The 17,417-nt window shown below is 36.2% G+C and overlaps 1 protein-coding gene across 2 annotated transcripts in view; it reads right to left on the bottom strand.

Moving 5' to 3' along the window:
• Positions 1-17,417, bottom strand: part of CSMD1 (CUB and Sushi multiple domains 1) — a 1,060,835-nt gene that overhangs the window by 838,707 nt on the left and 204,711 nt on the right. For both annotated transcript variants that reach the window (XM_063150718.1, XM_063150717.1), the window contains exon 2: positions 6,052-6,268. In XM_063150718.1, coding sequence (XP_063006788.1) covers positions 6,052-6,268 — 217 coding nt within the window. The remainder of the gene's footprint in view (positions 1-6,051; positions 6,269-17,417) is intronic.

Here is a 17,417-nt window from a genome sequence, read left to right as displayed (position 1 = left end):
AAAGCTTATGATTTTGAATTGGGAAGCTAAAATTTTGGGAATAGGTATTTTACCTTTTATCCACATGAGGGAAAAAAAACCCCAATACTTCAAACATGAGTTTGAACCTGTATTGCACACATAAATTGTCTTTCTTTCCATTGTATTCTCTTTTCATGTTGGCAGAAACTATTTGTCAACATTAAGGTGATCAGGTCATAACTTGATTTCTTTCCTTAAACAGCCATGTAATGTATGATGAATCACATTTTAGCCCTGTACTACAGATTGTCCTCTTCCTAATACATTAATAGGTGAAAAACCTTAGGAAAATCTGATTTAAAGAAGGGCCACAAAGATGATCAGAACGTTGGAGCACGTCTCCAACAAAGACAGTCTGAGAGAGCTGGAGTTGTTCAGCTGGGAGAAGGCTTTGGGCAGACCTCAGTGCAGCCTCCAGCACTTCAAGGGAAGAAGGAAAAGGACTTATAAAAAGGAGGAAGAGGGAATTTTTATCCAGGAAAGAGTGACAGGATAAGGTGCAATGGTTTTGAACTGAAATAGGGGAGCTCTAGATTAGATATTAGGAAATTAGGTATTAAATTCTTTCCTCAAGAGGGTTTTGAGGCACTGGAATAAGTTGCCCAGGGAGGCTGTGTGTGCACTACCCCTCGTGGTACTCAAGCTCAGTTTGGATGGGGCTTTGAACAACCTGGTCTTGTGGAAGATGTCCCTGCCCACTGCAGAGGCTTGGGACTAGGTGGTCTTTTATCTTTCTTCCAACCCAAGTCATTCTGTATTTTATTCTGTGATTCTATGATTAACATAAAAAAGGGAACAGTAGTCATTGATGGGCATGTCTCCTGGCAGGAGCTCAGTACTAATTGTATAATATACAGTAAAAACTTTTCTTTTCCTCCAGAAATGTGAAGTACCAGAATGTTCTGCTGAAATTATTCAATAACCTTGTTTTAAAAATTTGAACACTAGCCTGTTACTTTGTGCTGTGTTCTAGGTAAGCTACAGCTGGAAAAATGCTACTTTACAAACACATATTCTTTTCTTCACAGCCCCAGCCACCAGCTCACACACACAAAAGTGTTCTATACTTTATAGGAAACGATGTGCAATAAAAAGGTTTAAAAAATTACATATGCCATTTTCATGGGGAAAGAAAATTGAAAAAAGAACTTTAAACTGCACAAAGCTCTTGCTGCTGCAGTGTCAGCAGTTCTGTAGAAAAGTCAATCACCCCATCATTGCTTCACTGTTCTCTTGACCCTGGAGAGATGGAAGACAGAAATGGTTTCTGAAGAAACAATCAAAAAATAAACAACAAAGAAACAGAACAAAAATAAACAAAAATTTGAAATGTTGCATACATGATAAATCATGGTTTGTTAAGGTAAAAGAGAATAAATAGCAAGTGAGACCTCAGACTTCAAGTATTACCTCTACACTTGGATTATGATGTACAGAATATACATATGGTTTATTGCTTGCTGGAGACAGGGAAAAGTGAATACTGTGAATAATTCATATTTAATCCCTATTACTGCTGCACAATTCAAGAAAGCAGAAGGAATATATTGCTATTCAACACACATTTTAAACATTCTTGTCAGAAAATTTTTTGTAAGCTGTATTTTATTACATTACATTAGCAACTTTCATCATATGTATTACTGCTCCATTAAAACAAAACTGTTTACTTCAACTGATATGAGTAATAACAAGCAACATCTATTATATTATTCGTTAGGCTGCAGTAAAGTAAATAATGCTTGAAAGGCTTGAGAAGCCATGAAGGGAAGTAGACATTTTAAAATCACTTTCCAAAGAATATACATAATGTATGTCTAAAATAACTGACAGATGTGCATACAAACAGTAAAAATAATCACAGATGCATGTATGTGTCTTAATTTAATATATATGTATATAATTTAATTAGCAGCTTTGCTGTGTGAGAGAAAACCAAATTGTTTGGAATCATTATTAAAAGTTTTTTTAGGACTGTCTGGAAAAACCTGAAAAAGTTTTTTTCAGATTTTATCACACAGGTCTGCAACTAACTCTTAAGTAAACTAAGTGTGAGATACTAAAAGAGTAACTTCTACTGCCAGACATTGTAACACAGAGATTACAGCATTTACCTGTATTTGACATAGACAAAAAATGCAGACTTATGGTATAAACTGAGATGGAGGAAACCGCACAAACAGTCTCAATTCACCACATCTGTAAAATTCATAGTTCTGTGTCTTAACAGACAACTTACATCCCACCCCACCTCTTCTGCAACAGAGGCGCTTTTCTGTTTATCGACTCCTGTTAAGGTTTCCCTACACCTCTCTATGAATCCCCTATTCAGGAATTCTGCATATAGAAAAAATATATTGTAACAAGAATTATGCTTAAATTAATGAGCATTTTTCAGATGTAGAAAATAGGTATTGCAACCAACCCTGAAATGAGCTTTGAAATCTATAAATTCTTGAGATGTTTGTTTTGAAGTCACTTGTCTGTGGCAGGTAATGTATCTATTGGCAGTCAATGCTCACTTTGTCAGTTCCCATCTGCCTTTACGCTGAGCCTCTTCAGGGCTGACCTGTGTCTCTATGTCTTGTTGATACATTTCTCCTCTCTGTTTAAAAATATAGCCATTTTCTATTTTATCTGATATATATGACAAAGAAAAAAAGTCAAAATAAATGTTTGCTAGCTCCTGGATTACACTGGATTACTGAATATAATGCTACCTAAGGAAATGACCCACAAGGAACACATCTGAATAGTAACTGTTGTCTCAGTGTACCTCACTTGCATCTCTGCTTCATTTGTATGAGTTTTACATACTGAAAATTAACTGCATATAAAAAAAGAAAATTTCCTTGGAATATAAAATGCAAATCAAAAATATATTTTGCACCTTTTCTCAGTTAAATTAGAATGTAGCTATATTTTGAAATCTTTCTCCATCAACTGAGAAAGCAATATATTTGCTTTAATGTAAGTTTTTTTCAATAATATAGAACTGAAATATTTGTTTTGCTTCTAATATATGGTGAAATCATTTATCTAACGGCTTGTTTCTCTGTAGAATTAAGACTACATTAGGCAACAAAGCATTATCATAACAGGTGCCATTAGACTTAAAACTTCTTTTTATATATCACAAAACCATAGTCATAGAATTCCAGGTGGGAAGGACCCTGAAGAATTTTCTGGTCCAACCTTTCTTGGCAAAAGCACAGCCTAACTAAATGGTCCAGCATCCTGTCCAGCCGAATCTTAAAAGCATCCAATACCAGGGAATCCTCCACCTCCCTGGGGAGATTTTTCCAATGGCTGATGCTTTTCTTTGTGAAATAATTTCTTTGTGTGTCCATTTGGAATCTACCCAGAAGTGACTTGTACCCTATAAACCCTAATTTTTCCATGCGACTCCTTGTAAAAAATGTGAATCTCCATTTTCTTTGTAGCCACCCTTTCAGTCCTGGAGCATGGTGACAAGGTCTCCCCTTCCCTAGGCTGAACAAGCCCAGTCCTCTCAGTCTTTTCCCACAAGGAAACTTCCCAGTCACTGATCATCTTTGTGGCCTTTCTCTGGACCCCTCCAGCCTGTCCACGTCTTCTTGTGCAGTGGGAGCAGAACTGAAGGCAGCATCCCAGGCGTGGCCTGGCAGGCCCTGAGCAGAGCGGGACAATGGCTTGTTAATCTCTGCTGGTCCCTGGTGAGCCCAGCGCCCTGCTGGCTTTCTCTGCAGGAGCAGCACGCTGTGAGCTCACAGCGAGCTTGCTGCCCACCAGCACCCCCAGGTCCCTGGCCACAGAGCTGCTCCCCAGATGGATGGATCCCAGCCTGTGCTGCAGTCCTGGATGAAATATATGTATATGGATATAAATATGCACACTATATATCTATATATATATAAATGATATATTGTGTGTAAAATCTTGGGTTTTGTTCTATGATCTTTACAATGATAAAAATAAATCCACTGTAACAATTTTTTAAGGACAATTTTGGGTCACATGTCTCAATTACACAGAATTTCAGAATGATACATTAGATTTTTGCTAGAAAAATAGGAAGATGTAAAATAGCACTTGTTAGTACCTTATCCTCTGTTTACGCTATTCCCACTAATGCCTTAATTCTCAACAACCTTACAAAAGCCTGTAATTACTACCAGGTCTAATTTATTCCTTAAACCAGTATATGCGTTAATAATGCATTAACCAAAGTTCATGTACATGCAATCACCCCTGTTTGGCTTCTTTTCTCCACACTATTAGCCTAAACCAATTTATTCCTTTGCCTAATTATTTAAATATATTTTATATGTGTTTTTTTGATTTTATGATCAATAAGTAGTGGAAGTATCCTGGTGCATATTTAGCATACTGAAAGCTCATTCAGGCAGCACAACAAAATAGTTAAACATACTATTCATTTTTACTCAATTTTGCTGTAGCAGCTGAAAAAATACTATCCAAAATATGGAGTGAGCAGTACTTAATTGTTATAGTTTGTGGTGGTGATGTAGATACACAGCTATTTTCAAGGAAGAGCTCCAGATTTGGCACGATGGCTAAAGAAACACAGTTACCCAAAATGTAGTGGAATATTTTAACTATGGGGAAAAATAAGCGCATGCCCTGAAACACAGCTTCCAAGATACTCTCTTGCATCTGCATGCTGTCAGCTAAAAGACCAATACTATAATTTTTCAATATTTGCCAAAAGAATTGTCTTGAAATGCATAACTGCAGAGGGGTACACCTGTGAATGCTCTTTGTAAAACAAAGGGTATGACATGGGATATGAGAAGTCAATAGAAACCTGTCATTCAAATTCTGCTATGCTAACCTCTGCATGCTGCAAAGCCAACAAATGCTTTTTTCTTCATAATGCCATTTGTGAAGGTAACTGATGGCAAATACAAGCAATGAGAAAAAAAAATGTCTGCTTTATTATAAAATATCTGTTATAATAAACTACTTTCTACTGAGAGATTAGCACAAAACAAGCAGGCATGTTAGATAATGCTAATACAAGCATTTGACATAAAAAAAAGAAATATTTCTCCTTTTTACAGGTGATACAAGTACCAAAGGTCAGTTAAGTACAGTAAATGAAGCCCACACACTGTGCATCTAAATTGTTGGTAGCTGTGTGCTACCTTCCAAAGTTTTCAGAACTTTGTAAACAATCAATCAGAACATTGTTCCTGTCAAAAATATCCAGTGATGATACTCACTAAAATGCAGAACAAATTGGTGATGCTCCCACATTTGTTTTAGCACTATAGTATAAATCAGCAGCATATAAAAGGGTAATCAGACAACAGAACCGACAGCAGTGTTTTACTGTACTCAATAAATCTCGTGCCTGAATAGAAAATGACAGAGCAGCACTGTGAGCGCTGTTTGCTTTCCAGCTCTGCAGTCCAGATCCAGCAAATGACCGAGGAATTTACAACAAGACACCAATGAAATTAATGCTTCAAAACCTGAAGTTGTGAAAAATCTTCAAATCAAAAAGCTTCCATAAAGCCTCTTCATGACGTCAGCGGTATTTGGAAAGATAAGACACACCAGTTTCTGACCTTTAAAGATCCCTAACTGCTTAACGGAGAAGAATTTCAATTTTGGCAATGTCAAACAATTTATGGCTGAACTAATCTCAGTAAGAATTCTTTCAAAAATTGGTGACTACCCCCTTCAAGAAAGGGACTCTTGGCAAATCCTGAACTCCACCAGCAGAAAAATAAAAAAAAATACTGAAATTTTGGAATACTTCTGTGCTCAGGGCCTTCACCAAAACTGACCTTGGACTGTGTAAATTTTAAGTACAACTGATGTTATTGACACACCAACTAGGGCCATAACAGTCTGAAATTTGGATTAACATCTTTCTCTGGGAGATCTTGGAGCACTATGTCCCCTTGGCTGGGGGTGAGACAATATATGTTCTAACATATCATCAGAACATATACTCAGGAGAGAGAAAGCAAGGTAAAGAGACTGACAGAAAGAAATTGGGAAAGAAAAGAGGGACCTTACCTCACTTTTAAATTGCCTTGCTGTGGTTGTCCATCGTAAATTGACAAAATATCAAAATCTTCCTCGAGGGCAAAAGTATGAAATGACAATTGTATCCTGTTACGCTCTCCTGTGATAATGATCCACGTGCAGTTGGCATAATTTGGATAACCATGAGGAAATCCAGGGCTTTCTATAGTACCATTTGGTCCCTGTACTAAGCCTCCACAGTTCTGACCTGAAAAAGAAGAAAGGAAAATTTACAATTGGTTTTCTTTTCCCTCACTCAGTATATATTCTTACATAAGTACCTGTATGAAAACGTAATTCTAAAATATTTTTTCTACATTAAAAACAGCGCATAAAATTGTATTTATACCATTCTTCCCTTCAGATTAAAAACCCTCATAGCTGGATTTTCTGAGACACTCAACATCTTTTTATGCATTGAATCATTATCTAAGGTTCTGTAGTATTAAAATGCATGACTTATTCATTCAAATGTGAAATTTCAGCATTAGCTTTAATGTCATAAATTCAACAGACTGACAGTTCTAATGGCAAGAGAGTGTTCAAAACTTTTTGGCAAATGCCATTTAAAAAGTTTCTATATAAGTACTAAAATACCGGAGTTTCTGATGCTCTGAAACCTACTTTAACATGAAGAGCAAAATGTAGACACATTTAACATGCTTTGTGTTGCAACTAACCAAGATTTCTATACTTTGAAAATACAGCAAAATTTCTGTGGTATAATATTTGTAGTTCCATGTGTTTTGTAATAAAAAGTGGGGGTTTTTGGTCTTTTTGGTGTTGTTTTGTTTTGTTTTTTGTTGTTTGGGTTTTTATTTTTTGTTTGCTTTGATTGGTTGGTTGGTGTTTTATTTTGGTTTTGGTTTTTTGGGGGGGTTTATTTTTTTTTTTTGTTTGTTTGTTTTGATTTGGCATTTTTTGTTTGCATTGAGTTTGGGTTTTTTTACTATTATTATTCTCAAAAAATAACACTAAGGGTTTACTCAGCAGGCTTTTGTATCTGGTTTGTATATTCTACAGACGTTGTGAGAGCATGATAGCTCATTAACGGGAAGTCCTCAGCACGAAACCTTGACTTACAGTGCACACTGTTGCTAGTTTCCCACTTGATTTTGTTAATTCCCCACACAACAGCTCTACTGACTCCAAGCTGGAGAGAACCCTTAATGAAATATTTGAACAGAGAAAAATATAAGGACATTCTGTGGATTGTAATGCTTGGATTATTATATGCACTTTAGGCACTTCAGAACAAGAAAAATCCCGTGTTTTATTGTTACACCTAAACCAGAAGGGTATTTCTGACTGCAATTTTGTTTTTAACTTCCTAGCAGTGGGTCTCTCACACTTTCAGAGAAATGCTGTCAAATTTTTGCAGGTGGTTTCTAAATCTTAACAAGATGGATTTAATAAAAGGGATTTGGTCCTAAAACTAAAGAACTAGTAAATATTTTTTACTTTTACTAAATTTCAAATATAATAACTCTAATGAAGAGATAAAAAGGCTGTGGTGATTCAGGATTCAGGCAACTTTTAAAATAAAAATCTTCTCTGGTATACCTATCATGTGATTCAATTTAACAAGACATCTTTATTATTCAACAATTGCAAAGATGGAACCTCTTACACCATGAACTTAGCATGGATGTTTTATTTATGTACTGTTCACTAAAAATTATCAGCATGCTTGCAGACACTCGCAGATGCATTGTATCCTTCTTCCTACAACCGCAGGGGAAATGTCATACAAATGCCACAAACAATTTAAAATAATTTAATTACTACAAAACTGATGTTCTGAAAACAGAAAAGGAAAATTACAGTGACAGCCCACCACCCTGTTACTCTAAGCAGCCACTTCATGTCTCCAACATTGGTTACAGAAAGTCAAGTACCCCTTGTAAGCTGTGCTGCACAGCACCCTTCCTACCACTTGGGTGTGAAAAGTTTGCACTGAAAAAGGAGTGCATCCTAGCAATTCATCTAAAATCTGTCAAAGACAGAACCCCATTTTAGGAGCAGATATTTGTAATTCTGGTGTATAAAGAATACAGTATACCATATGTAACTGCATATGTAAATGCAGTGGCTTCATTTCTGACAGCCATGGAGACAAATTATGTTCCCAATCTCTTTGGAAATCCTAGAGATGGCTTAAAGTAAAACTTCATTAGCCTTTATTTTTAAGCTTTAATAACTTTATAGTTATATTGTTATAAAGTTTACAATATAAAATTTATTAACCTTTATTCTCAAACTCCATATTGCCAGGGTATTAAGGGAACCCTCACAGCCCCCACATGGCCATCTTTAGCAGCTTCCTTACAGAGACTCTTGTTACCCACTTGCAGAAGTTGCCAACTGCCAATGATTACTCCCAATTTTATTCCAAAACGTGTTTTGTACTCCTATCTGTAGATACAGGTTATTGTGCATCATTATTTTGGAAAATAAACAGACTTTAATGAGGAATAAGGGATAAAATGTTTTACCACTGTTTAACTTAAGCGTTTCTTACAACCCCGAGACCTTTTTTTCCTCCATTTTTTTTTTACTCTCTTGTGTATGTATTCCTCCAGTACTGAAGCTATTCATACACATATTGCCTATTCACCTTATACCCAAAAAACATGAGGCAAAGGAGAATCATAAAGAAAAACTATTACTGTGAAATGCTATTTAGGTTTGTTCTTAATTTTATATGCATATAAAAATATATACTTGTTTACTTGGTGTTCAGTAAAAAACAAGTAAAAATCCTAGGAGAAATTTAGTACACAGTTACCTCCCAGAAAATTCATTGCTGCACACACACAATTTCAAGGAAGATTTTGCTTCTGTGTAAGCAATAGTCAAAGAGGTTTTAAGAGCTATACAGACCCGGAAAAAAATCTTCTGTCTCTGCCTAGTTAAGATATAAGCATGTTGACCGAGCAGCATGTAGAAAAGAAATGCCACCTGCTACCTGTATAATACCTATTTTGTCAATATATGCAAGTCTAAAACCTTCAGAACTCTCAAATGTTACACCTCTTCAAAGGAGTAAAATTCAGCATCAAACCACTTAAGAGAGTTGGAGGATATACTTGGAGACCAGGAACAAAGAGACTTAGGGTGACAGGTAGCAGCAAATTAGATAAGAGTTGAGCATACAAAATGCCACAAGAAATAATGCAGTTTCTGATTGCAGAGACAACACAGACCAGTGAGATTACACTGATGAGATTAGCTAAGATTGCTTTGTTTCTTGTGTGTATTTTAAGAGAAGAAAGAATCATCAAAGTAAAGAAAATAAACACATCAACAGGAAAATGTAAAAAAATATCAGCAGAGATTAAGTGGTTCTACTGGGCTGAATGTAGAATGAATGTCACTGAATACACCCCATAAAGGTTTATTCCTACATTTCACTTTAGTTTTGGCCTTTGTTATTATTTTTCTGTCATACACTGTCTGTAAGAGGATATTTCTGGACAGCTATTTTTACCTTATGATATAAAAAATATATTTTAAGAAAACTGTGTTGTGTTGTTGTTGAAAAATATTTAAAGTGATAATATTTAAAGTGAATAAACAGTGTTATTCTTTTTTTCAAAGTTATTTTGTGTATCCTGTACCAGTCCCATTGCACCTGCTCAGGCTCAATATTTCTGTTGTGATCCCTAAGTGAGAGCCAATGGAGAAAACAAAACACTGCAATTTTGACTTAAATACTGGTGTCAAATGGGTGGTAGAATCACTAGGAATCAGTATAATTTTAATAATGCATCGCTGTAAGATTTTGAACAAACTTCAAAAATAAAAACTTAGAAAACACTTCCTAAAAAGTCTGATTTTTATTTTCCCGGGTCTTTAGGTTTACTTATCTCATACTCCCCCTAAACAAACTTCCCACCCTGTTTACCATATTCACTGACTTCTTTTTGCTTGTTTGTTTCAAGTTTCAAATGCTTCTACAAAAAAACCATGCAAAAAGGAGCACTACTCTTCTTGTAATTCATAAAGTACTCTGTGGAAGACTAACATATATGTATGCATATACATATTTATATAATAATAGTTGGGAATTTTTGCATGATACACGTATTTTGAACAAGAAGACTATAAAATGCATCAAAACTAACTCTAGTAAAGTCAGTGCTGCTAAAGATATTTTGATCAATCATGATAATGAAAATGAAGTCATGTATATTCTTATGATTGTAAATAGCACCTTCCATTCTGCAGCTACAGAGACTGAGAAAAGATGTCAGCAAGATTGGATCTTCCTCATTCCTTGAAACAGTTTCTTAAATGAATTTGTTGTAGTAGTAAATTTAATAAGTAAGAACAGCTGCATTCAGCCAGATCAAAGGCTCATTCTGTTTAGTACCTTTTCTCCAACAGCAAGTCAAAGGAGAGAGGACTTTGACAAAAAAATATCCCTCCCATTCATGAGCAGCATCTCAGGAATTTCTTAAAAGGAAGACAGCCCAGTACCCTTGTCTTTCTATTTAATTGTCCTTGATATTGTAGTTCTTTATAAACTCATCTCTGAGTCATCCCCTAAGTCTATACTAACTACTAGAGCCTTTCAGGTATTGTAGAGGAAATCCTAAACCACAAAAAAAAACCCTTTTCTGCGTTTGTTCAGCATTTACCATCTGTTAGGTTCATTTGAAACCCCAGTAAGTTTATTCATGAAAAGAGAATATACAGATGATCTTCTCCTCTGCTTTCTACGCCACTTAGCATCTCACTGACCTTTGTCATGTTTCAGCTTCTTTTATTTCCAAGTTCAAAAGTTTTGTTTCATAGTGTTCTTTGCACCTAAGCAATTTTGTTCCCTTTCTATGACCATTTTGATGCTATGCTATACCCTGCATGAGACAGGGATACCAAAACTGCTTTTAATATTCAAAATGTGTATGCATCATTTACACAGGAACAATTTTAATCCTTTTCCTTCTTCTCCCACTAATTTCTTATTTTCTTTTCTAAGGTAAGTAGGAGCTTGACATTTTATATGACTATGGATTATAATTAAGATTTATTTTCTCTGGAATCACAGTGAGGCTGTGTCACTTTACATAGAAAAATGTGATTTATTAGATTTCCTACAGTTTATTACTAGCTACATCACATCACATTGCATTTGTCTACTCTGAATTTTATCAACTGCCCCAATATCCCCTTACTTGATCACAAAAGGCTATTTTTGTAATTCTTCACAATTGTTCCTCATATCCCTTAACTCATCACTTCCTATCATCACATACACTTCACTGCTCACCCTCTTTTGTAGATCACTTATGGGAGCACTGAACACACATGCCAGCACAGATTTCTTTGGGAGGCAATGGTGACTCCTTCCTTTGTAAAAAAAATCAATTTTCTCCTAAGGCACAACTTTTATCCAACCTTTCAGCAATGTACAACTTTCTTATGCCCCACCTGGTTTATTTCCTTTACAGCTGTTACTGGGGAGCCTTGTTCAATATCGTCTGGAATTCTGATGACCTTTTTCCTCAATCAGCCTGACTCATTCAGAGAACTCCAGTAGGTTTGAAAAGCATATAATTTTAAACTTTTTCTTCCATATGTCATATTTAATCATGTGTCAATTGATTTTTTTTTTCCTTAATAGAGATTTCTAACACAAATTTCAGACGTTCCAGCCTTTATACCTTAACGCCCCTTGGTCCCTTTTAAATATAGACATCTAAGGTGAATTGAAGCTGGAGATTACTTTTGTTGTGCAGCAATTTTTTCTTAGATTGTCTCTTAAACTCTGGATAATGCATGGTGCTTGTGACATTACTGCTTATTTTGTCTGTTTGTTCCATAACCTGTTCTACCAAATTTTTTACTTTAAATGGAAGTGTTGAGGAATTTTCCACAGACAACAGTTCAGGCATGGCAACTACAAAACATATAAATTTTTTGCTCTTCCCTAATCTTGTTTTTATGTTGTTAGTTATTGGCCCAGCAAGAATCTCTTGCAGGGTACTTACTCCACCTGTGTTCAAAGGAGGAGTAATTTTTAGTTTTACTGTGCTGGCATGCAGTGCCCTTGGACACTATTATTTTATTTACAGAAAAGCCTTCAGAGAGGGTCCAGCAGCCCCTAAATCTCACTGCTTTCACTCATCTTACCTTGGGATTATCTACCTGTGGCACAAAAAAGCCCTGACCACTTGCTTTGGATATATAACAGGATCAATGCCATCATGTCTCTCCTATTCTTATTTGTGAGGCCTTAATTATAGGAGTTAATTCATAGAGTCTTCAATAATTTTGAATCCTCTCTCCGGCACAGTAAATTCAGACACCCATCTCATGGCCTCAGAGCACCTCATGCCTGCAATTTTGACTCCTTTAACTCAAACATGTGCACAATTGCAGAACTTTGTTACCGCAGTGTTAGCCACAACTTAAATGACTTTGAGCAGCAAAGTGCATGACAGCAACAGCTTCTTAAACATGATTTAAAAAAAAAAAGGATAAAAAAATGTTCCTGATAATGCAAAGAAGTGTTATGTACACAAAGAACAGGAAAGATTTCCTGTTGAACTGCAAGAGATAACTACAGATTTAAATTGTTGTCGCTATCAGTTGAGACAGTGGAGCAGTACAGAGCTGTAAGGCATGAACAAGTGGTTTGAACACCTTGTTTCAACCATTTATTTTTCCTTTCTCTTGTGTTTTTATATTCTCTCTTTGTCTTTTCTCTTCTCCTGAGCACTATGTAATCTGCCAGCACTTCCTACCCCCACTTAGACCTGCAGGCCCTGCAGCCCCTGCCATCAGTTGGCTGTGCTCTGCACTGGGCCTTCATCATTTCCTCATTAGTATAACCTCAAGGCACCTTCTGACTGCCTTGCTACTCAGGAAAACTGCTGTTTCCTAAATAACTCCAGTCAAGAACGGAAATTTCAAATGGCCAGAGAGGCAAAGGCAGTATTCTTTGAGGACTGTTTTAAATAGCGTGTAGCTTCTTCAAGTGTCCTTTAAAAATCCATAAAAAAACCTCATAACACCATTATGAGGCACTTTCCAGGGAATTAATCAAATCAGAAAGTACTGAGATCCTTTTAATTTAGGCATCATTGAAGATTTATTCACAAGCAAGCCACAATCTTTACTGGCATCCCTAGAGCGTGCCCCAGCACAGAGATCTCACAAAGAGGGCACCTGCCCCACACCAGAGTCTGTTTGCTGTGCCTGCCATCACTTCCCAGCCTCAGGGAGAACTGGCACCACAAGGCTTCAGTACTCCAGATATTTAAACACACTCAAGGCAATCCTAGCACAATGTGAAATGAGATCAGCGTAAATTTACTCATTATGTTTTTGCAAGACAGGCAAAAATAGTTTCAAGAGAATTAGTGAGTTTTTTTTTCAAAATAATTTGATCTGAAATAATGTCTGGGGAGACCTCAGTGAGTGACAGCCTGTCCCAGCCCCAGATGGGACCACGCCTGGCTGCACTGCAGCACCAGGAGCCAGGGCAGGTTTGTGAGTGTGTGGATGCTGGTGAACATCTGGACAGATGTGGTGATGGGCAGGGGACAAGGAGAGAAACACAGGAAGGGTTCTTCAAGGACAAGACCCTGGGCTGGGTGACCACTGCAGCCCAGGGAAATTGTAGTCAGCTCCGTGGGTGGGTGGGTGAGTGGAACACAACTGCCCCAGGGCAGAGATGGGAAATCAAGCGAGGCCAGTGGAGCTGCTGAGCTCATGTGAGCGTGTCTGGCTCTGTTCATCCATGCAGCCAGCTCTGCACACGTGTACATGGTGTGTCCTGTGCTCTGTACTGGGAAAAGCTGCTCGGCCTTGTCACTGCCTGAGTCAGGGCAGCCTCACCTCCCTTGGCTGCTGGATTCAAGAACACCATCAGCTGCTTCTGAATCATTACATATTCTGTAGCTTGGTACTAAAGGTAAGAATAGAGGGGAAATGGCAGCTAAATTACAACACTGAGATGGATTTCTTTTAAATACAGATCTACTCAAACCCTGTAATTTTTGGCTGGGACCAGTCTAGGACCTTCATGGAGTCCCTCTTACATGAGATACATGTAATAACCTTAAGTTTTGATGCAGACATTCACAAGGTGACTGGAACTTCATCAATCTATAAAACATTTTAAATTCAGACCTTCTAGCCACAGGGTATATACTCATTGATTGTGCTGATGAAATAAGCTGGTGTTTTTAAAGTCTCAGATTAGTACTGTGAAAGTCAGGCACTAGCTCTTTGGACCATTTCCTATGTATACTCAAGTCTTTATCCAGAATTCAACTGAAATAAAATTTTCCTAAAGGTTAAAGATTAGTATTACTATTCTGCAAGAAATTCAGAAACAATTTTGCCAAAAATGCTACCTTTGTCAGAGCAAAACATTTTAATTGCAAGTATGTGAAAGTTTTTATTTCAATGAAATTCTAAAAGCTGAAATGTATATTATACATAAACTGGATTATGCTGCCATTACAAATTGAGAAAAAGGTATTTCATGTTCTCTTTTTAATACTGGATTGCCCCAAAAGATCAATAAATCAATATTCACAAAGGTTTATTTGGAAGTAAAATATTGGATAATATTCTCTCAATAGAAAATGCTTTTTTTTAAAAAAAAAAAAGGCTTTTAGTACTTAAAAAAAAAAAAAAAAAATCCAGTGTATAACACTATCAACTCAGTGCCACCGGTCAGTAGAGGCAAAAAAATAATAAGGCCATAACAACTCTTTCAAGGCTACAGCTTGACAGTGCTTCCTTCTGACACAGCACTAAGTTCTTAATTAAAAGCAGCTAGATTATATGAAGTTGGTTTATCCCTTTTCCTTTGAAAATACATATTTTCTTTTGAAAATATATATTTTATCCCAGTGAAGCAAAGAACTTTGCATACTCTTCTTTCTTCCTTTGAATTCACAGATTCATCAAAATGAAGGAAATAAAATGCATCAGAAAGAGAGGAAAGCAATGCAAGTCCTATACCAGATTTGAAATATGTAGAAGGTACTGTTGAAAAAGTTATTTTACAGAGAGTAAGACCTTCTATTTTAAAATTCTGAGCTAAGGGTGGATTTAGTATCCTTGAAAAAAAGACTATTCTTCATAAATGCAAACTCATTCTGCAAAAGGAGACCACTGAGGACAGGTTGGATTTTATTTTTCTACTTTTCTAAGATAAAGTAAAATAAATTGAGGCTTTAGGTAAACATCACTGTTACAGTTGCTTAGCAACAGCTGGTAGAATTAGAGAGCATTGTACAGCTCAGGTAGATAAAAGGAAAGTGCTTATTTCATTGTTTGTGAAATACTCAAACAATAAAAGGAACACTCTTCTGAGCTGCACTGGAACAAGAGCAACACAACTGTAGGCAAACTACTCTGAAGATTTCTTTACCCCTCTTCTTCCAGACTCCTAGAACATACAGGATAATTGTCTGTGCCAAATCTGATCACTTCAGCATTGTCACCTTGATTTCATTTTTTATTGATGCCTTTTATTGATGCCACTTTCCCAGACCACTTCACTGACAGCCTTGCTCACATGTCAGAATCTTACAGCAGCTTTTCTTTTTGCAATCTTTGTCACAGGATGCCTACACCATGAGGCTGAAAAGTGTACCAAGTGTACTTCAAGCAGTTTGGTTTTAAACTACTACTAAAGAACTTATTGTCAAAAGACCCAGTTCTGAAGACTGGGAAAAATCCATTTGTCTCATTGTAACTGCTCCATGAACATCATCTACATTAACTACTTCCTCTTCCCTGAAAGTTATTTCTTTGTGCACCATTTCTGTTATCCAGAAGGCTTTCCAGCATTTTTCCATTGTCCACATATAACCAGTCTTGAAAAGGTTTCATATTTGTTCACTCCTGTTACTTAAATTCATTCTTTCTTTGCATTTAAAACAGAGTGGAGTCAGCTGACATCAACTGAGGAGGACAAATACTATCTTCCAAATTAAGTGGCTAAATCATAATGAGGAAAAAGAATGAGTGACAATAAATTTTTCAATAGTCATTAGAGAAGTTTCGTTTTCAAAGATGGAAGAGTTATTTTTAGAATTTAATTTGGAAAGATCAGATGACATTACATTAGCGTTTAATGTTAAAACCATAACTTGGTTAATAAAAGCACATTTTGCAGGAAGAATTTTATCCATAACGTTAATTATATTTTAAAAAATATAATTATATTTTATGGATCTATTGCAAGAAACCAGGAAACATTCTTCTGGATAGGTGCATTATTTCTCTGCAAATAATTGTGCTCTTAATTTAGATGTGAATTTTATACACAGCAGAATATTTGCACTATGCAATGCATGTGCAAGAAAAAAAGAATAAAAAATTAACATTGTAGCGGTATTGAAGCATTAGCAAAGTTAAATATAATCAAAACATAGGTAAAGGGACAACACATGCAGGCATAAATCAGGAATTTACACACACAAAACATATACAATCTATGACTTTCATTAACATCACCAAAGGTGGAACGATGCAGCCTACATACAGTCCCTCGAAATTATAAAATCAAAGTACAGCTGTGTGAGACACTCATGAATGGAACCGAAACGATGTTTTCTAATAATCTTCATCACAGGAAATTTAGTACCTTATGTTTTGTGTCGTACATATATGGTTACACAGTATTAAAGTAATTTCTTATTTCAGTGGGGCACTGGGATGGCATGAAGGGCGGTGCAGCTGCTGTGCCTCAGTCACGATGTCAGGAGCTAAGATTAAGGCACAGCTATTTCAGACTGGAGTAGTTCACCACCATCTTGCAGCATCAATAACACAACTGAATGAGTAACTACAGGCCTGATTCAGCGTTGCTTCAATCCTTTGGCCTGATCTACATTAACTCAAAATGGTGCCAAAATGCTGCTAGTGTGATTTGGTGCCCCCAGGTCATACTGGAGTAAAATGAGGAAGGAATAAGATATCTTTCTGCATCATCACAAGATCTAGCTTTACTTCTCCCACATGAAAAAGTATAGCTTCAGTGTTAGGTTTTCCACTGTGTAAGTCTCAAGAAATTATTTATATTTGTAAATAATAACAATTAATGTTGTGAACTGTAAGAAAAATGCAATCGGCATTAGCTTTAAGGTACAGCTGATTAGAATAATATATTAAAAATAGTGTATGTATAGTATGTCTATTTAATCATTAAACACCATCAGCCCATGCAAATGATTCAAATATGCTACAGAAGTAAAAGAATTATCTCAAGTAAATTAAGAGACTTAGATGATAGTATAAACTGAAACTATAAAGATTCAAGAATATGTTTATTACATAATTAAATTACTTCATCTAACAGAGCAACACTCCAATGATATCATACA

The sequence above is a fragment of the Melospiza melodia genome, chromosome 3 (genome assembly GCF_035770615.1).
Source record: "Melospiza melodia melodia isolate bMelMel2 chromosome 3, bMelMel2.pri, whole genome shotgun sequence".
NCBI classification, from domain to species: Eukaryota; Metazoa; Chordata; class Aves; order Passeriformes; family Passerellidae; genus Melospiza; species Melospiza melodia.
This window is presented reverse-complemented; position numbering and strand designations above follow the sequence as displayed.